This window comes from Macaca mulatta, chromosome 12, assembly GCF_049350105.2.
Source record: "Macaca mulatta isolate MMU2019108-1 chromosome 12, T2T-MMU8v2.0, whole genome shotgun sequence".
Lineage (NCBI taxonomy): Eukaryota > Metazoa > Chordata > Mammalia > Primates > Cercopithecidae > Macaca > Macaca mulatta.
Window position 1 is genome coordinate 106390008 of NC_133417.1, and position 23996 is coordinate 106414003.

The 23996-nt window shown below is 40.5% G+C and overlaps 2 protein-coding genes across 13 annotated transcripts in view; one reads left to right on the top strand and one right to left on the bottom strand.

The window, feature by feature from the left end:
• The window catches only part of CASP8 (caspase 8), a 60083-nt gene extending 50247 nt beyond the window's left edge, over nucleotides 1-9836 (top strand). For 11 of the 12 annotated variants that reach the window (XM_015110650.3, XM_015110651.3, XM_077957369.1 and 8 more), the window contains 3 exons: nucleotides 1378-1519; nucleotides 6987-7488; nucleotides 8632-9836. In XM_015110650.3, coding sequence (XP_014966136.1) covers nucleotides 1378-1519; nucleotides 6987-7488; nucleotides 8632-8767 — 780 coding nt within the window. In that variant the 3' untranslated portion in view covers nucleotides 8768-9836. The remainder of the gene's footprint in view (nucleotides 1-1377; nucleotides 1520-6986; nucleotides 7489-8631) is intronic. The other variant, XM_077957374.1, reaches the window with a different exon arrangement.
• Nucleotides 9837-9955: 119 nt separating this feature from the next.
• Nucleotides 9956-23996, bottom strand: part of FLACC1 (flagellum associated containing coiled-coil domains 1) — a 63274-nt gene continuing 49233 nt past the window's right edge. The window contains exons 11-15 of the mRNA XM_001097906.5: nucleotides 23545-23648; nucleotides 15238-15300; nucleotides 11838-11927; nucleotides 11600-11709; nucleotides 9956-10922 (exon numbers count right to left, since the gene is read on the bottom strand). Of these exons, the coding sequence (XP_001097906.1) occupies nucleotides 10796-10922; nucleotides 11600-11709; nucleotides 11838-11927; nucleotides 15238-15300; nucleotides 23545-23648 (494 nt within the window). The 3' untranslated portion in view covers nucleotides 9956-10795. The remainder of the gene's footprint in view (nucleotides 10923-11599; nucleotides 11710-11837; nucleotides 11928-15237; nucleotides 15301-23544; nucleotides 23649-23996) is intronic.

A 23996-nucleotide genomic window follows, 5' to 3' on the forward strand; every position in this document is an offset into this window, starting at 1 on the left:
CATCATAACTTCTCTTTATGTAACCAACCATCCACCAAATACATCCCGACTTATTAGCCCATTTGCTCGTCCTCATGGTAAGAAGAAGAGGAAATCCTGAATATCTGAAGTAGGCTTGGGAGAGCCTGGTATGGGCTTCTGAGAAAATTACCAGACCTCTTTCATCTGAAAGTCAAGGATTAACCCAAGTAATGTGGTACTTTCTAAGCAATATAGCATGCTGCAAGCATTGTCCCCACTGAACAGCTAAAAACACTGTCTTAGTATCTTAGTAAATCTTAGTATCTTTTTCCTTTTTTAATGTTTTATTGAGACAGGGGTCTTGCTACGTTGCCAAGCCAGGTCTCGAACTCCTGGCCTCAAGCAGGTCTCCTGCCTTGGCCTCCCAAAGTCTGGGATTATAGGTTCTAGCCACCATGCCTGGTCAAATCTTAGTGTCTTAATATCTCAGTAAATACACTTAATATGCTTAATAAATACTTAGCACACTTAATAGTAAATAATACAAACTTAACACATTTGGTACAAACTTAATCAAATATTTAATATCTTAGAGTTAATGTATTAAAATAACAGGTTACTTGCCCAAAGTCATAAGGTGAAGTAGAGGCAGGAACTGGGCTTCCTAGCCTGGAGCCCTTTTCTCTACCTCAAGGGGCTACGTGAACCTCCAACTAAATGCTGAGTATCTCAGCACTGAAACAGCCCTAGGAGAATGAATAGGACACAGGGCCATCCCTGGCAGGTACTGTCAGATACTACAATTTGGATACCATAACCTACAGTGTAGCCAGGACCTGCCTGACCAGCCTGTCTCTTCCCAGCAGCCACCGTGGTCCTGAGAGCTGGGTTAAGCCATCACCTTTAAAATCCTGGGACCACACTGTGCAATGCATGAATGGGAGACCCTCGACTGTTAGCCACGAAGCACAGATGAGTTCAGTAGACAGCCAAGAGAATCACAAGGTTATGGCGTGGGGGCAACCAAAGACATTCATTGAGTAACTCTTGATTGAGCTCTCGTAAGTTAATACACCGTAGTCCCTGGCACAGATGTTATCGACCTCAAGGAGTTTTCTGTATAGTATGGGAAGCAGAAATGAGAACAAACAATAATACAATATGATGACAACAATATTAACATATGTGCAAAGTGCTCAGGAGGCCCAGGTATTGGGAAACTGACTTTACAGTGATGGGGCAGAAGTCTGAGGGGTCCTGTGTGAAGGAAATAGGTAGAAACTAGTTCTTCAAGGAAACGACCCCAAGTTGGGGTGGTGCAATGGAAAGCAAGTCCTCTTACTAGGGAGTTGTTTGTTTACATCTCTAGTGTTTGACCCACAGAGTCAGCTCCTGGGTTGGGTTTTTGTTTTCCAGACTTTGGACAAAGTTTACCAAATGAAAAGCAAACCTCGGGGATACTGTCTGATCATCAACAATTACGATTTTACGAAAGCACGGGAGAAAGTGCCCAAACTTCACAGCATTAGGGACAGGAATGGAACACACTTGGATGCAGGTACAGTAGAACCCAAAAGAGAAAAGTGAAATATTTCTTATGCCTATTTTTTTTTTAAATCAAAAGGCAGAGAACAAAAGCTATACCAAAAGAGTCATGTTTCAAGAAAATGGATTTAAACATATTTCCCTGTGGAGGTAAAGAACATTCTTATACATTTGTCGGTTTCCTGCTTTTTAAAAAATTAATCTTTTAAATAGAAGCAATGTATGTATAAATATGAAATATCAAATCTTACTAAAAGACACAATGAAAAGCAGTAATAAGCTTTGTTTTTAATTCAGCTAACTGCATAGTGCTTCTGTGGAATGCATTAAGCGATGGAACTGCCGTGGTATCAAAGCTCTTATAGAGGCTGCATTTTTACAGGTTGGGCTGTTAAGTGCAGCAGAAATTGTGGGTTCTTAACAGAAACAGCATTTTCAAGTATTAAATATTAAACTGGTTAGCAGTTCTTTTACTCAGCCTATTTAAGCTAAGATCAAGAAGCTACAAGTTAAATGAAAAAAACAATTTGTAGTATGTGAATATAAAAAGTGACTACAACAACAAAAAATAAAAATCATCCATCACCATTGAGATATTAATAATTTTGATTTGATCAAAGAACTTTTGAAAATAGTGTTCATCAGGCATAATATCAATTATTGATTTGTTTTGTAAATGGAGGTAAGTTTAGAAAATTAATGTAGACTGATTATAATCATCAGGACTCTGTAATGGTCCCTAGTAACATTTTTTTTTTTTTTTTTTTTTTTTTTGAGACAGAGTCTCACTCTGTTGCCCAGGCTGGAGTGCAGTGGTGCTATCTCGGCTCACTGCAGCCTCCACTTCCCCAATTCAAGTGATTCTCCTGCCTCAGCCTCCCAAGTAGCTGGGACTACAGGCACACAGCACCATACCCGGCTAATTTTTGTATTTTTGGTAGAGATGGGGTTTTGCCATATTGGCCAGGCTGGTCTTGAACTCCTGACCTCAAGTGATCCTCCTGCCTCGGCCTCCCAAAGTGCTGGGATTACAGGTGTGAACCACTACACCTGGCCCATGTTAACATTTGATTTGTTTATTTAAGCAAATCTAAGCCTTTAAAAAGGCACAGAGATTAAGTGCATTGATGACATCATTCGTCATTATGTGCTTGGTGTTGAAAAAAACATTTCGAGCCCTTGATTTGTATTATTTTAAAATTAAAACATTTCTATTAAAATAACACTTGCTTCTATTTCTGGCAGTTCATTTTCTTATAACTGGCCCATGATTGACTAGTCTCTGGTAGGCATTCGAGTCTGTGTGTCCTGCTTTTTCTATTCCTGTTCTTATGTTTTATGCTAAATGAGTAAAAGTAGGAGACCCCACTGCAGAAGTCATTTCTCCTGAGAGACTCCCTTCTGTCCTGCTTCAGTGCCTTGACACTCGCTTTACAGTCATTTTTTAAATCAACATTCCACATTTCCAAAGGATCAGAACTTTTTCACAGAACCAACACACTGTATTAGTCTTGCCAAAGTGCTTCCAAATCAACAATTGCATTTCCGTTTTTGTTTGTTCTATTCCTAATGCTAGACTGACTTTTTTTGTTTTAGACAGAGTCTCACTCTGTTGCCCAGGCTGGAGTACAATACCATGATCTTGGCTCACCACAACCTCTGCCTCCCAGGTTCAAGCAATTCCCCTGCCTCAGTCTGCCAAGTAGCTGGGATTATAGGCATGTGCACCACACCCACACCCAGTTAATTGTATTCAGTAGAGATGGGTTTTACCATGTTGGTCAGGCTGGTCTCAAACTCCTGACCTCAGGTGATCCACTCGCCTTGGCCTCCCAAGGTGCTGGGATTATAGGTGTGAGCCACTGCACCTGGCCGAGACTGTCTTTTGACTGATGGCTTATGTTTAGCTCTGATGTGCTGACAGGGACAAAATGCTGGAGAAGGAATAAAAAAGGAATAATCCAACAAGGATCAAGAGAACGGGAATGGAGACGATAGCTAATGAAAGGTTTCCAACAATTTGGGGGAGTTGAAACAAAAGAGTAGAGGTAATTGACTTCACAGAGAAAGCTACAACCTAACTGATTACAGAGGGGAACACAGAAAAGAGGCAAGCCTATTTACCCCACAGAATCCTGGAAAAATTCAGCAATTGGAGGTACAAAGTGTAGGTGAGGCAATGAGCAGAAAACAGGAAGATTCTTTAAAGCCTATACAATCCTCAGATTCATACCTCCCTCTCATAGAGGCAGCAACTATTCTTATTCTACCATCATAAGGAACAGGAAGTTTGTTTTCTCATAAAATTGAACCAGAGAAACTCTACACTTGGGTGTACCAGGCCCAGCAAAGGAAGCAATGAAGCATTTTACTGAACACAGAGAGACTGAAGAAAACCTACTGGTGGCGTGGAGTCAGATCTCTAAACCAACTTGGTTCCAAGAACACTGGCAGCAGATACAGATTGACCTCTGGAGCAGCTGAAAGCTCTAGCTAAAATGCATAGAGATAATGACATCTGGAGGTTTCCTAATGCAATGATCAGGTCTGCAACCATCATCTTGCTATGAAGTCCATCAGTGAACAAACCACATCCACAAACACAGAGCTTTCAGTTGACTTTTTAATGGACTAATTAGTCAATTTATGAATGGACAACCAAAGGTCAGCAGGCGTTTGAAGAAAGCCTCTAATACAAAAGAGAGGCAGCTGGGTACGGTGGCTCACGCCTGTAATCCCAGCACTTTGGGAGGCCGAGGCAGGCGAATCGCCTGAGGTCAGGAGTTCAAGACCAGCCTGACCAACATGGTGAAACCCCATCTCTAATAAAAATACAAAAATTAGCCGGGTGTGATGGCAGGTGCCTGTAATCCCAGCTACTACAGAGGCTGAGGCAAAAGAATTGCTTGAACCTGGGAGGCGGAGGTTGCAGTGAGCCGAGATCGCACCACTGCACTCCAGCCTGGGTGATAGAGCAAGACTCTGTCTCAAATAAATAAATAAATAAATAAATAAATAAATAAATAAGAGGCAATGAGAACAACAAGAAAAACATGAAACAATATGAATGAAACAAAGACAATGTTGAGAAAAAAGCAAGCTTTTTTTATTGCTTAATATTGGTATTTAATGTTCTTAGAGAGTTAAAGTTCCATAAAAGAACAAGATGTTATGAAACAGGGACAGAACAAGAAAGACTCCTTGAAAATTAAAAATATGAGCACCAAAATGAAAAATTCAATAAAGTAGAAGACAAAGTCTCAGAAAGTAGTATAAAAAGACAAAAATAGAAAATAGGAGCAAAAGATAAGAAAATTTGAAGCTGAATCAAGGATGTCCAATTTTTGACAATAAGAGTTCCAGAAAGAAAGGACAGAGAAAAAAGAAATGGAACTTTCCAAGAACGAAATGACACAATCTCCAGATTGAAAGGGTATAATGGATTAAGAATCACTTCCAAACATATCATACCCTAGAAGCTTCTGGAAAGAGAAAAAAGTAAGCCAAATATGTGAAGTATCAGGAATGAAAAGGTCTTCTCTCTAGCAACACTGAAAGCTAAGATTGTGAAGAAAAGCGTTCGGAATTCTGAGGAAAAATGCTTTTGGAAATAGAACTCTATGAAGTAAAGACTCATACAAGGGGTCAAAAAATGTACTCCTCGTGGTTATGCTCCAGCAAAGGAAACTAATAAGAAAGAGGAAGTCATCGATGGAGGAAACAGATAATCTACTATGGAAGAGACAGAGAGATGTCCCAGGAGAAGATAAATTCATCTGGCCTACAGAACAGCCAGTTGGTATTACAGCAGAAGGATGCAGTGCTCTGGATGGAAAGTTTTCCAGGAAGAAATAAAAATGAGTCAGACAAGTAGCCTGAAAATGTTGAAAGATTTTGGCCAGATCCATTAGAGCACTTGGAGAAAAAATAGTGTTAAGCATATAGGAAACAAAGCAGATGAAAAAAATAATACAATTACTAATTCCAGGAAAGGCAAAAAGGTTAATAAGGAAACATAATGAAAGAACATTATGTTTACATAGTCTTAATAATAGAAATATTAGTATGGGCCGGAGGTGGTGGCTCATGCCTACAATCCCAGCACTTTGGGAGGCCATGGTGGGTGGGTCACTTGAGGCTAGGAGTTCGTGACCAGCCTGGCCAACACAGTGAAACCCTGTCTCCACTAAAAATACAAAAATCAGCTGGGTATGGTGGTGCGTGCCTGTAGTCCCACCTACTCGGGAGGCTGAGGCAGGAGAATTGCTTGAACCTGGGAGGCAGAAGTTGCAGTGAGCTGAGATTGTGCCACTGCACTCTAGCCTGGGTGACAGAGTGAGATCTTTTCTAAAAAAAAAAAAATTTAAAAAAAATATTACTATGGATTCAACCAAAATTCTAAATAATTGTGTAAGAGCACCAAATGCTTATTCTCCATAATAAGAACTCAATGCGAAAGTCTAAAATTTATAAATGAGTAATTAGCAGTGTACCCAAATTCATTACAAAATGGAGGTTAATGTGAAAAAAGAGTGGTTAAAAACTGAAAGTGGTTGCCTTCATGGAATGTGACTAGGTAATAGGGATAGAGAGGGGATAACCTATTGTAAAAGGTCTTTTAGTTCTATTTTATTAATTCATGTATTTTATTTTGCTAAACATAAATAATTTTGAGAAGGTTTAGGATAAAATAAGTTGGATCTTCTATTCAAAAATTGTTTTGTTTTTCCTGATTATGTAAATAATATAGTCATTTTAAAAATTGGTTCAGTAGTAAGCCTAAATGATAACTTACTCATCTTGTAAACTAGTTGAGTAGAGAAAACAGACCAACAGTAACTCTCTGCTTTCTCATTTGCCCCAGGGTTTGAGAATGTTTTTAGCTGGTGGCAATAAATATTCGAAGCCTGCAGAATCCAGCTACAAACATAGAGGGTTTTGCTCTTGAATTTCTGGTTCAAATCCTTTATTTATTTATTTATTTATTTATTATTTTACTTTAAGTTCTAGGGTACATGTGCACAACGTGCAGGTTTGTTACATATGTATACATGTGCCATGTTGGTGTGCTGCACCCATTAACTCGTCATTTACATTAGGTATATCTCCTAATGCTATCCCTTCCCCCTCCCCAACCCCACAACAGGCCCCGGTGTGCGATGTTCCCCTTCCTGTGTCCAAGTGTTCTCATTGTTCAATTCCCACCTATGAGTGAGAACATGCAGTGTTTGGTTTTCTGTCCTTGTGATAGTTTGCTGAGAATGATGGTTTCCAGCTTCATCCATGTCCCTACAAAGGACATGAACTCATCCTTTTTTATGGCTGCATAGTATTCCATGGTGTATATGTGCCACATTTTCTTAATCCAATCTATCATCGATGGACATTTCTTATCTATCAATGTTATGCCCACTGTGCTCTCCAGCTCTGGTCTGTGAATTACTGTGGTATAACGTGACTGTTCAAATTTCACTTTTCAGAGGCTTTGACCGCGACCTTTGAAGAGCTTCATTTTGAGATCCAGCACCACAATGACTGCACAGTAGAGAAAATCTATAAGATTTTGAAAACCTACCAACTCATGGACCACAGTAACAAGGATTGCTTCATCTGCTGTATCCTCTCCCATGGAGACAAGGGCATCATCTATGGCACTGATGGACAGGAGGCCCCCATCTATGAGCTGACATCTCAGTTCACTGGTTTGAAGTGCCCTTCCCTTGCTGGAAAACCCAAAGTGTTTTTTATTCAGGCTTGTCAGGGGGATAACTACCAGAAAGGTATACCTGTTGAGACTGATTCAGAGGAGCAACCCTATTTGGAAATGGATTTATCATCACCTCAAACGAGATATATCCCGGATGAGGCTGACTTTCTGCTGGGGATGGCCACTGTGAATAACTGTGTTTCCTACCGAAACCCTGCAGAGGGAACCTGGTACATCCAGTCACTTTGCCAGAGCCTGAGAGAACGATGTCCTCGGTAAGTTTTGCCTACTCAGCCCACCTCACTGTTACACTACCTTCCCCTCCTACTCCATCACCACTACTATCTACTCACATTCAGAGACTATTAGAAAGTGATATGTGGTTTAGATGACATCAACAGGTCAGAGAACTGTGCAAGGGGAATGGTTTCCATTCATCTCTAGATGTCTAGCTGTGGATCACATAGCTGCACTTCCCAGGTCAGTTACAAAGTGGGAGAGTGGCAAGTGTTGACATCCTTAGTTTATAGATGGAAAAGCTGAGATGTTTTATTCCTTTATTCAGCACCTCAAAGGACAATCAGGGTGTCACAGAGCAGGAAAGACTGGTAAAGTCATATAGTCCAGCTCTCTGTCTTTAGGCCAAAACATGAGTGAGCCAATTCAACTAGTTTTGGAAATCTTCCAAAGAAGGCAGTAACCCAATTCAATGTTTAACATCCTCCAACTCTGTCAAAAGTTCTATAAGAGCAAACCATCCTTAAAACCTCTTGGTGCATTATGGGAAATAAACAGCAGGTTCCTTTTAGCCCTGTATTTCATGTTTTGAGTATATGAAGAGTGAGAATTTCCCACAACTTAGATCATGAATCTAACTTAGATTTTGTAACTTAGATCATGAATCCTGCAAGGTTTCCAGGGCTAGCTCCGAGGTAGAAGAAGAGGTTGCCTAACAAAAACGCTAAGAGATCCTGGTGAGAAGAAGGTAGGAGTAGCTGCAGGAGACATTGTACTTTCACTTGCCTTAAGTTTAATTGCATCAAAGATGAATCCACAGATGCAATGTCAACTTGAGGCAGAGAGTATTGGGGGGCATTGAAGCAACTGTGGGAGCCAAGTAACATGGAGAAGAGTGAGATACGCACAGGTCAGGAGAGAAAGAAATCAACTCTAATACTGACACTGAGGTTTCTGACGGTCAAAAGAGTTCCTGAATAAACCAAAAGTAAGTTATTAAGCTCTGAGACAACGCATTTACCACGAAAGCTGGGGTAGGTCTTGGTTTAGCAACTTATTGTTTCAAATGACTGATATTTTGAGAGAAAGAACTACAGAACTATCTCTGACCACAGCAGAGGAGACAGTTCATCAGTTGCTTTCCCCCACAGATAGTCACAATGTTATGTGATGTCTTTCAGAGGCGATGATATTCTCACCATCCTGACTGAAGTGAACTATGAAGTAAGCAACAAGGATGACAAGAAAAACATGGGGAAACAGATGCCGCAGCCAACTTTCACACTAAGAAAAAAACTTGTCTTCCCTTCTGATTGATAGTGCTATTTAGATATACAACACTATGTTTATTTACTAATTTTCTAAGTAGTTAATTTATTAGTTTTGCACTTTTTTGTAAGAGCTAAAGTTAATAGGATATTAACAACAATAACACTGGCTCCTTTCGTTCATGCCTAGGGCTTTGGAAATGTTTTTACCTGGTGGCAATAAATACCAGATGCCTGCAAAATCCAGCTACGAATATAGCTGGATTTTGATTCAAATTATTATCAACATTAAGCCCACTGTTAATATTCTATTAACTTTAATTCTTTCTTGAAGTCAAATTCCACACTACCACATCAAAAAATATTAGACAATAGCCACCTATGGTGGCTCATGTCTATAATCCCAGCACTTTGGGAGGTTGAGGTGGGGGGATTACTTGAACCCAAGAGATCAAGGCTGCAGTGAGCCATATTCACACCACTGCACTCCAGCCTGGGCGACAGAGTGAGACCCCGTCTCGAAAAAAAATTTGAGACGGGGTCTCACTCTGTCGCCCAGGCTGGAGTGCAGTGGTGCAATTTCAGCTCACTGCAACCTCTGCCTCCTGGGTTCACGCCATTCTTCTGCCTCAGCCTCCCGAGTAGCTGGGACTACAAGTGCCCACCACCACGCCTGGCTAATTTTTTGTATTTTTCAGTAGAGATGGGGTTTCACCATGTTAGCCAGGATGTTCTCGATCTCCTGACCTCATGATCTGCCCGCCTTGGCCTCCCAAAGTGCTGGGATTACAGATGTGAGCCTCCATACCCAGCCAAAATTTTTTTTTAATAAAACAAAATTTTGTTGAAATCTTTTAAAAATTCAAATTATTTTACAATTTTTACATAATTTATCCCCAAACTTGCTTTTTGCCTTCTTTTGCTTTCATGATGCATATAGGCTTGGCTAACTATATTTGCTTTTTGCTAACAATGCTGTGGGTCTTTTTATGCATTTGCATTTGCTCTTTCATCTCTGCTTGGATTATTTTAAATCATTAGGAATTAAGTTATCTTTAAAATTTAAGTATCTTTTTTCAAAAATATTTTTTAATAGAATAAAGTATGATTTGATCTTACTGCTCCTTGGAGATTTTTTTGTGTTTGATTTTGGTTTCTGCCAATGACATCTCACAGGTGGAAAACATCTGGACCACAGGCATGTTCTACTTGAGTCTCCCATGATTGGCACACACAGTTGTATTTTTAAAATTTGTTGTCAACGTTTAAAAATTAGGAGATATCACATAAAAACCAGGATACCTTCTTTGAAAAAATAATAATATCTGACAATATTGACCTCATGCTTTTGCATGGCAAAGGTCTGAGAAGCACCTTCTTCAGATGAGACAGTGCTCTGCAGGTCATTCTTCTCCACCCGTTGTGCCCCAGCCCTGCCCAAGCCCCTCTACTGAGGCTGCTGTCAGTTGTCACTTATGCTTATGCAATTGTTTTCCTTGTGTCTAGCCCACTTCACTTATTTATGTTGCCTGCCCTGTGGGTGTCTGAATTCTGGTGATGGTCCAGAGAAGGTGGTAAGAATCATCAGAAACCCTTCCTAAGTCATAGGTCAGGGAACATGATTGAGAGGTAGGGAAGTAGGGGGCATGGGTATGAGAGAAAAAGGTTTTAGAATAAAATCAACACATCATCTTTTTTTGCTACCTAAATGCCCCAGGGGACAAAGGTACACCCCCCCCCCCAAATATAGTAAAAGTTCAATAGGAAGAAGGCTTTCAAATCTATTTCTTTCCTATGAAATACATAAAGGTGGAAGAAAAATAGTACAAAACTCAGAGAAAGCTCAGCTCCCAGTACGGAGAGCATCATTTTTCAATGAAGCGTCCGTGATAAGCTGTGAAATTCAGATGAGAATTCAAACATTTTCAGCCACTCAGAAGAGAGCAAAAATAGAGTCAGAGCAACCCAAGAACTAAACTCATTATACACATGTTCTGAAGAAAACCCTGCCGGGAGTTTCCGGGGCCTACAGAAATGGTGTGCCGACCATCTTCAACAATGGAGAGCGACTTTATGTTTATGATTCTTGTCTTTTCTTGCTACCATCTTCCACAGTGTCAGAATCATCCTTAGAAACAGTGATAGAGGCCAATCTCCCAGAATATTCTTCATACATTTCTTCATTCTTAGAAATTACCTTTTGCCTGTAAAAAGAAAGGAAAGATGTATCAATGTCAACTCAAAAGCTAGAAAGGGTATAGGATATTTGGGGTGCGGGGAGAGCAATGTGCCTTCATTCCTTCACCACAGCAGTCTCTCACTCATTACTTCCAGTGGTTTTGAATTTAGTGAGGTATGGTGTTCAGGTGACTGAAGTCCTGTATGAGGAATTTTCTACTAAATCAATGCAATAAAAATAACTTTCCTCTATTAAAGTATTGACCAAAATTTATTTTAATGATTTAAGATGCAGCTTCAGGTAACAGTACACCTTCTGATCCAAAGCTGATTTCCATAGGAACCAGAAGCAGCTGCATGTAATGGTAAGACCATCAGACTCCCAGGGGAGATGGATTTAAAAACCACCCTCAGTCATAGAACTGAGCAAACTCAGAAACTGGGAGATAAATTTCCTGTGTTGTTTTGCACAGCAACAAGGACACAGGTGAATGGGAGAAGTGTAGACACATCTCTACTCCACCTCAAGTGAACTATCTGGCTTTGTGTCGCTGGCCTGCAGTGACACACCTCCCTCCTGAAAATGCCTGTGCCTTGACATAACTAGGGAGCACTTGGTCTATCTTCCTAACCCATTCCTCACTCAAACTCCTTCCCACTCCTAAAGAGAACTCAGCCATGTCTTTTTCAGCAGCAGCCGCACTTCAGATGAATGTTCTCTTCCATCAGGATCTGTATGGTGTACTTATACTTTTCTTCAGTTTCAGCACACTTGGTTTGAAGCATTTTCTCCAGATTTCCCACTATAGCTTTCTGAAAGACAAATATTTTAAAGCCATCTTCCCCAACCCAGAGCCATCCAGGGCAGAGCTATACGGCAGAGCTGGACAGAGACCTAGGTTCTTCCCCCAACCCCCATCCCCACTCTAGCAGGGACTCACCTCTTTTTGGAGTTCCACCTGGGTATAGTAGAGGTTTGCGTTAAGTGACTCTAGGATGAGGGCTTGTGCATGCAATTCTTCCTCCATGACCTGCATAAGAAGAATTTGTTGCAGGACATCATGCCGATGTCTATTTATTTAGTTTCTTCTCCAGGGCACCTGGACTGTAATGCAAGGGAGCAACTTGAGCTACTTTTGCATCACTCATGGCCACTCACACCCTGTCAGTCCTACCTCCTCCTTGTCTCACTCATGTATATCCTTCTCTTCAGCCTCACCAGAGCTCACATGAATGGTTACAATGGCAATCAGTTATTCATTCACTAAGCAAGTTTTTATTAAATACCTACTACTAATTGCAACTATACGACACTCTGGAAAAGGCAAAACTATAGAGACAGAAAAAAGATTAGTGGTTTCTAGGGATTTGGAGGGCAAGGGAGGGATGAATAGGTGGGGGAGAGGGCACTTTTAGAGCAGTGAAACTATTCTGTATGACACTGTAATGGTGGCTACATGACATGATATATTAGGCAAAACCCACAGAATGTACAACACAAAGAGCCCTAATGTAAACTACGGACTTTAGTTAATAAGAATGCATCCACAGTGCTCATCAACTGCAACTAATGTGGCACCCCAATGTAAGATACTACTAATAAAGGAAACTAGTGGTGGGGTGGGGTGGGGTAGTATATGGGAACTCTGTGTACTTTCTGCTCAATTTTTCTGTAAACCTAAAACTGCTCTAAAAAGCAGCTTCTTGAAACAAACACACAAACAAACTTCCACTAAAGAATGAATAGAAGCCTGTGGAAAGGTCCTTAGAATGCAAAATGCTCATTGTGTTTGAGGACCCAAAGGAATACCAATATGGGTGGAATAGAGACAGTAAGGATAGAGGGCCATGGTGAAGAAATACAGGGGAGCCTGGTGGCACCTGAGAGGACAAGGTAACCTAAGAACAATGGGGACCCATTGAAGGGTGTTAAGCAGAGAAGTGAATGCACGTATCTCACTTGCTTATATTATGCTCCAGGGGATGGACTGGAAGGGCAAGAGGGAAAGCAACGGAACTAAGGAGGAGAATACTACGGTCATGTAGCTGAGAAATAACGGTCTAGGGTAAGGTGACAACAGAGTTGGAGGGACGTGGATGAATGTGGAATATGTTATAGAGGATTGGCTGAGGCTGCTGGGTTGAATTTGGGAGAGTGAAAGGAAAGAAGAAATCAAGGATGACTTCAGGTCTAGGCTTAGAACAGCTGAGGGAGTTGACAATTTGGGGGCTAAATCTCTGGTGGATAATTGAGAGTGTGGAGCTGGGCATGTTAATTTTGAGGTGCCTGTATGTCACCTATGCTGAAATGTCAAATGGGCAGTTGGATGTACAAGCCTGGAGCTCAGGAGAGAGGCAAAGCTGGAGGTATCAACCCAAGTTATCAGCACAGAGATGGCTTTTACATCTGTGTGAACAGATGAGCTCTCCAAAGGAAAAACGGGAGATAAAGAAGAGAAGGGGGCCTGGGAACCAGCCTCAAAATACTCCAGGACTTAGAAATTAGGTGGGAGAACAATGGGGTGACATTGAAGGGTTTTAAGCAGAGTTCTAGTTCTAGTAAAGAAGATTGAGAAGGTGTGACCAATGAGGTGAAGGAAACGCCAGAAGCCCATGAAAGTTAAGAGAGGTGAATGTTGCAAGGAGAGAGTGATCAATTGAACCTGATACTGCTCATGTCAAGTGAGGTGAAGCATTCTTTGGATTTGGAAACTCAGAAGTTACTTGTGATTTTAACAAGAGCAGTTTCCATGGCTGGGATGGGAGCAGAAGTCAGGTTGAGGTGTAAATGGGAGATGACCCTTCTAACAGGTTCTGCCTCCTGTCATTTTGATTCTTCAGATTCTCCTTCACATTGCTGCCACAGTTGTTTCCCCAAATAATACTCTCCTCCTCAAAAATATCCAGTGGCATCCCATTTAGAGAAAAGCAAGTGTTGGGGCAGGGAGTGGAGCCCTTAAATAGGGTGGCATCTGAGATGGTGGCATTTGAATAAAGACCAGGAGGAGGAAAGGAAGGAAGTCATGTGGATATCTGGGAAAGAGCTTTTCAGGAAGAGAGAATATCAAAGCCCCCAAGGTAGGAGCATCCTGGCCTGTTAAGGAAACAGCAAGGAGGCAAGTGCCTCTGGGGTGGAGTGATGGAGGGAAGAAATAGAAAGAGACATGGTTAGAGGAAGGAACCACCAGCAAGGAACAGGTAGAACAATCCCCAGAGCCAACACAGGGCTGGGAATAGTTCATGGTCCCACCAGGCAGAGTAGAAAATCCTTCTCATACAGAGGGTGTGGTGTCGAGTACTCAGAGGGTATTACCTCAACAGTGAGGGAAAATTAGTTCCACACTAAACACTGCTTTAGTTCTGCCCAACAAAGCTTAAAAAGCAAGGCTCGAAAGGATCAAACTGTTTCCAAGCAACTTAACTATATCCCAGGGCAAAGCTCAAGATTATCTAAAGGAATATAAAAATATTCAGCACCCAACAAGGTAAACACCACAAGGCTGACATCCAAGCCAAACTTAACCAGGCATGCAAACAAGGAAGTATGACCATAAATGAGGAGAAAAATCAATGAAGAGAAATAGACCCAGACATGACACAAATGACAGAATTAGTAGACAAGCTCATTAAAATAGTTATTATAATACACTGGGTATATCTTCCTCCAAAACCCATTTCTTGAACTTGTAGGACACCACAGTCTGTTTACCTTTCAATGATGCTAAAGCCCTGCCTGGGCTCTAAGATACAATTCATTTATAATGCCTTTATAATGACTAATATTTTCTCAAACATGTCCATTCTGGATCCAAGTCAAATTCTCAGTGATGGAAGAATCACACATCACCTTGTGGATTTGAACAGTTCCTCTTCAGTTGTCTCCCACAGACTGCCATAAATTTGTCCCAGAATAGAGTCTCTGAGGAAGTCATCGTGTGTGAGGTACACTCAGAGTTTAAGGAGGGGCTTGGTGACAGAGTTCCAAAGGAGACAGTTTTATACTTTTCAGAGCTCAAAAGGAAGAACTTGATGTTTTATAACTGAAAGATCATTTGTGGTTTGAACCTTGCTAGAAATGAAAGTCATTCAACATTGAAGATCACATAGTATATTGCTGATCTATTTGTTCAAATCAGACTTTAAAAAGGCGCACTGGCTTTATTTTACAGATAATTTCAAAAATTCTTTTTAACTTACTGAATCCAGTAAACTCAGCTTTAGGTCTTCCATTTCTTATTGGTTTTGGAGAAATTACCATCGATTCCATTATACTGACAGCCTGTTATTTTACTGGTGTATTTGTAACATACCAAGTCCACAGGAAAGGAAGAAAAAGCTTACCTCTTTGGTTTTTCTCAGCTCTTCTAATTGCAAGGTATCACTTTGATGTTGTTTCAAGAGCTCCTAAAAGCAATTTTATTAGGAAAAGGTTAGCACTGTGGTTCTGGCACATCTTCTAGGGAGTTAAGAAAGCCAGGCTAGGATTCAGGAATATAATATTCACCAAAGCTTAGACACTACTATAATGAAGCACACATTATAAACTAATGACATGACATGTTGAAGTTAATGAAAATCTTACTTAAGTTAAACCTCATCACACTGACAAATACTAAAAGAAATTATATTTTCATCAAAAGCTCTTGTTAAGACAGTGTATAGATTCGATACTCTTAAGAATTCATCTCTCCACAGATTGATCTTTATATTCAATGAAATCCCAGTCAAAATATGAGCCAGTTTCCTTGATAAGCTAATTCTATATTGACAAGCTAGTTCTAACATTTATGTAAAAATACAAAGAATGCAGAAAGGCAAAATAATCTTGAAAAACAATAGCAAAACTAGATAACCTTTGCTACCCGATTTCAAACTTCAGTAGTCAAGACAATGTGTTGTTAACCTAAGTACAGAAAAATACTCTAACAGAATGGAGAGTCCTATACCCCCAATTACAACAAAGACACTATTAGTCTGATCTCACATTTCTATGAAGAACTACCTGAGAGACTGGGTAATTTATAAAGAAAAGAGGTTTAGGGCAGAGGTTCCAAGATGGCCAAACAGGAACAGCTCCAGTCTACAGCTCCCAGCGTGAGTGATGCAGAAGACGGGGGATTTCTGCATTTCCAACTGAGGTACTGGGTTCATCTCACTGGGGCTTGTTGGACAGTGGGTGCAGGACAGTGGGTGCAGCCCACGGACTGGGAGCCAAAGCAGGGCCAGGCATCACCTCACCTGGGAAGCGCAAGGGGTCAGGGAATTCCCTTTCCTAGCCAAGGGAAGCTGTGACAGACAGCACCTGGAAAATAGGGTCACTCCTACCCTAATACTACACTTTTCCAATGGTCTTAGCAAACAGCACACCAGGAGATTATATCCCGCACCTGGCTGAGAGGGTCCCATGCCCATGGAGCCTTGCTCACTGCTAGCACAGCAGTCTGAGATCGAGCTGCAAGGCGGCAGCGAGGCTGGGGGAGGGGTGCCCACCATTGCTGAGGCTTGTGTAGGTAAACAAAGCAGTTGGTAAGCTTGAACTAGGTGGAGTCCACCGGAGCTCAAGGAGGCCTGCCTGCCTCTGTAGACTCTACCTCTGGGGGCAGGGCATAGCTGAACAAAAGGCAGTAGAAACTTCTGCACACTTAAATGTCCCTGTCTGACAGCTTTGAAGAGAGTAGTGGTTCTCTCAGCATGGAATTTTGAGATCTGAGAACGGACAGACTGCCTCCTCAAGTGGGTCCCTGACCCGCGAGTAGCCTAACTGGGAGGCATCTCCCAGTAGGGGCTGACTGAGACCTCATACAGCCGGCTGCCCCTCTGAAATGAAGCTTCTAGAGGAACCGTCAGGCAGCAACATTTGCCATTCTGCAATATCTGTGGTTCTACAGCCTCTGCTGGTGATACCCAGGCAAACAGGGTCTGGAGTGGACCTCCAGCAAACTCCAAGAGACCTTCAGCAGAGGGTCCTGACTGTTAGAAGGAAAACTAACAAACAGAAAGGACATCCACACCAAAACCTTATCTGTACATCACCATCATCAAAGACCAAAGGTAGATAAAACCACAAAGACGGGGAGAAACCAGAGAAGAAAAGCTGAAAATTCTAAAAATCAGAGCACCTCTTCTCCTCCAAAGGAATGCAGCTCCTTGCCAGCAACAGAACAAAGCTGGAAGGAGAATGACTTTGATGAGTTGAGAGAAGAAGGCTTCAGATGATCAGTAATAACAAACTTCTATGAGCTAAAGGAGGATGTTCAAACCCATCGCAAACAAGCTAAAAACCTTGAAAAAAGATCGAAAGAATAGCGAACTAGTATAAACAGCGGAGAGAAGACCTTAAATGACCTGATGGAGATGAAAACCATGGCATGAGAACTACATGATGCATGCACAAGCTTCAGTAGCTGATTTGATCAACTGGAAGAAAGGGTATCAGTGATTGAAGATCAAATGAATGAAAGGAAGTGAGAAGAGAAGTTTAGAGAGAAAAGAGTAAAAAGAAATGAACAAAGCCTCCAAGAAATATGGGACTAGGTGAAAAGACCAAATCTGCGTCTGATTGGTGTATCTGAAAGTGATGGGGAGAATGGAACCAAGATGGAAAACACTCTTCAGGATATTATCCAGGAGAACTTTCCCAACCTAGCAAGGCAGGCCAACATTCAAATTCAGGAAATACAGAGTACACCACAAAGATACTCCTCAAGAAGAGCAGCTCTAAGACACAAAATTGTCAGATTCACCAAAGTTGAAATGAAGGAAAAAATGTTAAGGGCAGCCAGAGAGAAAGGTCGGGTTACCCACAAAGGGAAGCCCATCAGACTAATGGCGGATCTCTCAGCAGAAACCCTGCAAGCCAGAAGAGAGTGGGTGCCAATATTCAACATTCTTAAAGAAAAGAATTTTCAACCCAGAATTTCATATCCAGCCAAACTAAGCTTTATAAGTAAAGGAGAAATAAAATCCTTTATAGACAAGCAAATGCTGAGAGATTTTGTCACCACCAAGCCTGCCTTACAAGAGCTCCTGAAGGAAGCACTAAACATGGAAAGGAACAACTGGTACCAGCCACTGCAAAAACATGCCAAATTGTAAAGACCATTGATGCTAGGAAGAAACTGCATCAACTAACGAGCAAAATAAGCAGCTAACATCATAACGACAGGATCAAATTCATACATAACAATATTAACCTTAAATGTAAATGGGCTAAATGCTCCAATTAAAAGACACAGACTGGCAAATTGGATAAAGAGTCAAGACCCCTCAGTGTGCTGCCTTCAAGAGACCCATCTCACGTGCAGAGACACACATAGGCTCAAAATAAAGGGATGGAGGAAGATCTACCAAGCAAATGGAAAACAAAAAAAGGCAGGGGTTGCAATCCTAGTCTCTGATAAAACAGACTTTAAACCAACAAAGATCAAAAGAGACAAAGAAGGCCATTGCTTAATGGTAAAGGGATCAATTCAACAAGAAGAGCTAACTATCCTAAATATATATACACCCAATACAGGAGCACCCAGATTCATAAAGCAAGTCCTTAGAGACCTACAAAGAGACTTAGACTCCCACACAATAATAATGGGAGACTTTAACACCCCACTGTCAACATTAGACAGATCAATGAGACAGAAAGCTAACAGGATATCCAGGAATTGAACTCAGCTCTGCACCAAGCACACCTAATAGACATCTATGGAACTCTCCACCCCAAATCAACAGAATATTTATTCTTCTCAGAACCACATTCCACTTATTCCAAAATTGACCACATAGTTGGAAGTAAAGCACTCTTCAGCAAATGTAAAATAACACAAATTATAACAAACTGTCTCTCAGACCACAGTGCAATCAAATTAGAACTCAGGATTAAGAAACTCACTCGAAACGGCTCAACTACATGGAAACTGAACAACCTGCTCCTGAGTGACTACTGGGTTCATAATGAAATGAAGGCAGAAATAAAGATGTTCTTTGAAACCAATGAGAACAAAGACACAACATACCAGAATCTCTGGGACACATTTAAAGCAGTGTGTAGAGGGAAATTTACAGCACTAAATGCCCACAAGAGAAAGCAGGAAAGATCTAAAATTGACACCCTAACATCACAATGAAAAGATCTAGAGAAGCAAGAGCAAACACATTCAAAAGCTAGCAGAAGGCAAGAAATAACTAAGATCAGAGCAGAATGGAAGGAGAGAGAGAGACACACACACACAAAAAAAATTCAAAAAATCAATGAATCCAGGAGCTGGTTTTTTGAAAAGATCAACAAAATTGATAGACTACTAGCAAGACTACTAGCAAGAGAAGAGAGAAGAATCAAATAGAGGCAATTAAAAATGATAAAGGGGATATCATCACCAATCCAACAGAGATACAAACTACCATCAGAGAATACTATAAACACCTCTATGCAAATAAACTAGAAAATCTAGAAGAAATAGATAAATTCCTGGACAGATACACCCTTCCAAGACTAAACAAGGAAGAAGTTGAATCCCTGAATAGACCAATAACAGGCCCTGAAATTGAGGAAATAATTAAGAGCCTGCCACCCAAAAAAAGTCCAGGACCAGACAGATTCACAGCCGAATTCTACCAGAGGTACAAAGAGGAACTGGTACCATTCCTTTTAAAACTATTCCAATCAATAGAAAAAGAGGGAATCCTCCCTAACTCATTTTATGGGGCCAATACATTCCTGATACCAAACCCTGGCAGAGACACAAGAAAAAAAAGAGGATTTTAGACCAATATCCCTGATTAACATCGATGCAAAAATCCTCAACAAAATACTGGCAAACTGAATCCAGCAGCACATCAAAAAGCTTATCCACCATGATCAAGTGGGCTTCATCCCTGGGATGCAAGGCTGGTTCAACATACACAAATCAATAAATGTAATCCATCATATAAACAGAATCAAAGACAAAAACCACATGATTATCTCAATAGATGCAGAAAAGGTCTTTGACAAAATTCAACAGCACTTCATGCTAAAAACTCTCAATAAATTAGGTATTGATGGGATGTATCTCAAAATAATGGGGGCTATTTATGACAAACCCACAGCCAATATCATACTGAATGGGCAAAAACTGGAAGCATTCCCTTTGAAAACTGGCACAAGACAGGGATGCCCTCTCTCACCACTCCTATTCAACACAGTGTTGGAAGTTCTGGCCAGGGCAATCAGGCAGGAGAAAGAAATAAAGGGTATTCAATTAGGAGAAGATGAAGTCAAACTGTCCCTGTTTGCAGATGACATGATTGTATATTTAGACAGCCCCAAATCTCCTTAAGCTGATAAGCAACTTCAGCCCCAAATCTCCTTAAGCTGATAAGCAACTTCAGCAAAGTCTCAGCATACAAAATCAATGTGCAAAAATCATAAGCATTCCTATACACCAATAACAGACAAACAGAGAGCCAAATCATGAGTGAACTCCCATTCACAACTGCTTCAAAGAAAGTAAAATACCTAGGAATCCAACTTACAAGGGATGTGAAGGACCTCTTCAAGGAGAACTACAAACCACTGCTCAACGAAATAAGAGGGCACAAGCAAATGGAAGAATATTCCATGCTCATGGATAAGAAGAATCAATATTGTGAAAATGGCCATACTGCCCAAGGTAATTTATGGATTCAATGTCATCCCCATCAAGCTACCAATGACTTTCTTCACAGAACGGCAAAAAACTACTGTAAAGTTCATATGGAATCAAAAAAGAGCCCACATTGCCAAGACAATCTTAAGCCAAAAGAACAAAGCTGGAGGCATCACGCTACCTGACATCAAACTATACTACAAGGTACAGTAACCAAAACAGCATGGTACTGATACCAAAACAGAGATATAGACCAATGGAACAGAATAGAGCCCTCAGAAATAATACCACACATCTACAACCATCTGATCTTTGACAAACCTGACAAAAACAAGAAATGGGGAAAGGATTCCCTATTTAATAAATGGTGCTGGGAAAAGTGGCTAGTCATATGTAGAAAACTGAAACTGGATCCCTTCTTCACACCTTATACAAAAATTAATTCAAGATGGATTAAAGACTTAAATGTCAGACCTAAAACCATAAAAACCCTAGAAGAAAACCTAGGCAATACCGTTCAGGCCACAGGCATGGGCAAGGACTTCATGTCTAAAACACCAAAAGCAATGGCAACAAAAGCCAAAATTGAAAAATGGGATCTAATTAAACTAAAGACCTTCTGCAAAGCACAAGAAACTACCATCAGAATGAACAGGCAACCTACAGAATGGGAGAAAATTTTTGCAATCTACCCATCTGACAAAGGGCTAATATCCAGAATCTATAAAGAACTTAAACAAATTTACAAGAAAAAAATTAAACAACCCCATCAAAAAGTGGGCAAAGGATATGAACAGACACTTCTCAAAAGAAGACATTTATGCAGCCAACAGGCACATGGCACATGAAAAAATGCTCATCAACACTGGCCATCAGAGAAATGCAAACCAAAACCACAATGAGAGACTATCTCATACTAGTTAGAATGGTGATCATTAAAAAGTCAGGAAACAACAGGTGCTGGAGAGGATGTGGAGAAATATGAACACTTTTATACTGTTGGTGGGACTGTAAACTAGTTCAACCATTGTGGAAGACAGTGTGGCCATTCCTCAAGAATCTAGAACTAGAAATACCATTTGACTCAGCCATCCCATTACTGGGTATATACCCAAAGGATCATAAATCATGCTGCTATAAAGACACATGCACAGGTATGTTTATTGTGACACTATTCACAATAGCAAAACTTGGAACCAACCCAAATGTCCATCAATGATAGACTGGATTAAGAAAATGTGGCACATATACACCATGGAATACTATGCAGCCGTAAGAAAGGATGAGTTTATGTCCTTTGTAGACACATGGATGAAGCTGGAAACCATCATTCTGAGCAAACTATCGCAAGGACAGAAAACCAAACACCACATGTTCTCACTCATAGGTGGGAACTGAACAATGAGAACACTTGGATACAGGGTGGGGAACACCACACACCAGGGCCAGTCGTGCGGTGGGGGTAGGGGGAAGGATAGCATTAGGAGATATATCTAATGTAAATGAGGAGTTAATGGGTGCAGCACACCAACATGGCAGATGTATACATATGTAACAAACCTGCACGTTGTGCACATGTACCCTAGAACTTAAAGTATAATAAATAAAAAAAAGTTAATAAAAAGAAGAAAGAAAAGAAGTTTAATTGGCTCATATTTCTGCAAGCATGGCTGGGGAGGCCTCAGGGATATTACAATCATGGCAGAAGGTAAAGAGGAAGGAGGCCTGTCTTGCATAGCTGGAGCAAAATAAAGAGAGAGAAGGGGGAGGTGCTACAATCTGATCTTTTGAGAACTCACTCACTATCATGAAAACAGAAAGGGGGAGAATCTGCCCCCATCATTCCATCACTTGCCACCAGGCCCCTTCTCCAACAATGGAGATTACAATTTGACACGAATTTGGGCAGGGACACAAATCCAAACTGTATCAGACACTAAGGCAACTCAATGGGGAAAGGAAAGTATTTTTAAAGAATGATGCCAGGTCAACTGAATATCCATAAGACAAAAATGACCCATGACTCTTACACTTCACTTCCTACACAAAAATTATTCAAAATGGATCATAGAATCATAAAAGCTAAAATTTTAAGGCTTCTAAAAAAATAGAATATCTTCATGACGTTGGAATAGGCAACAATTTTATAGACAGGACACAAAAATCTGTAACCATAAAAGTAAAAAAAAGATCATTGCCTTTCATCAAAATTTAAAGCTTCTCTATATCAAAATATATCATTAACAAAATGAAGAGGCAAACCATAGGCTGAGAGACAATATTTACAAAATGTATATCTGACAAAAAAAGTTGTATCCACAATATAAAAAGTACTCCTACATATCAAAAATAAAAATATAAGCACCTCCTACTTTTTCAAATGGGAAAAGACTTGAGCAGGCACTTTATGGAAGAAGATATTTGAACGGACCAATAAGCATATGAAAAATGCCCAACACAGTCATCAGGGAAACGAAAACCATAATGAAGTACCACTTCATGCCCACTGGAATGGCCAAAATTAAAAGATTGGCAAAACTAATTGTTGTGAAGGATGTAGAGCAACTAGAATTCCAATTTATTTAAGATGCTAGAATAAAATGGTACAACTACTTTGGAAAATAGTTTTGGCAAGTTCCTATAAAGTTAAACCTGTACCTGTCCTAGAGCCCAGTAATAGCACTAGAGCTATAATAGCTACAGTGAAGAATGAAAAGGATATTCAGAGATGGGATTTTGGCAAAATAAGGATTTTCAGTTTCTGCATGTTTAGCATTCTGTTATTTCCAGTTAATTATAATTTTTGTTCTAAGAACCCTTTGATAAGACTGTCTAGCCTGTGGGAAGATTGTCTAGCTAAAGGACAGCAAGACTGTCAGTCTGTTTGCATACATTTCCAGAAAGCTGGGAGAGGAGGATTATGCCCAGAAAGACAAAAAGATCACCTAATTATGGAGGCACACCTGGGGATTTGGATGTATCACCTGGACTACACATTCAGTCACCAAGGTGGTTTGGGCTGAGTTACCTCCTTCTCTTGAATGAAGTTCTCAAAGACAGTGCCACAGGATTCATTTATTTTCTTCTCTTCTTCTTCTGACTCCAATTCGAATTTTTTGGTCATCTTTTTTTCTGTGGAAGTGACAGGAAAGCACATATATGTATAAAGATGGGAAAAGCAGGTGCAATGAGAAACCCAGAATATCTAAAGAGAAAAACAATTCCAGACTCAAGGTCATTGCAGCCTGTTGTTCAGCCTCTGACACTCACCTGGAGGTGCTTGAGGGTGAGGTGAGCATGGTGGTTGTCCTCAATCACATTAGTCATATGGGATTTACCACCACCATCTCTGGTTCTTTTGTGTGTAGTTTATTTTGAATCTGTTGCTTTTTATTTTGTCCATTCCCTCTGCTGACGTAACCACTATGCTATCATGGATATCCTTATCTTAAAGTAAAGTTCTTGGCTAACATTACTTTG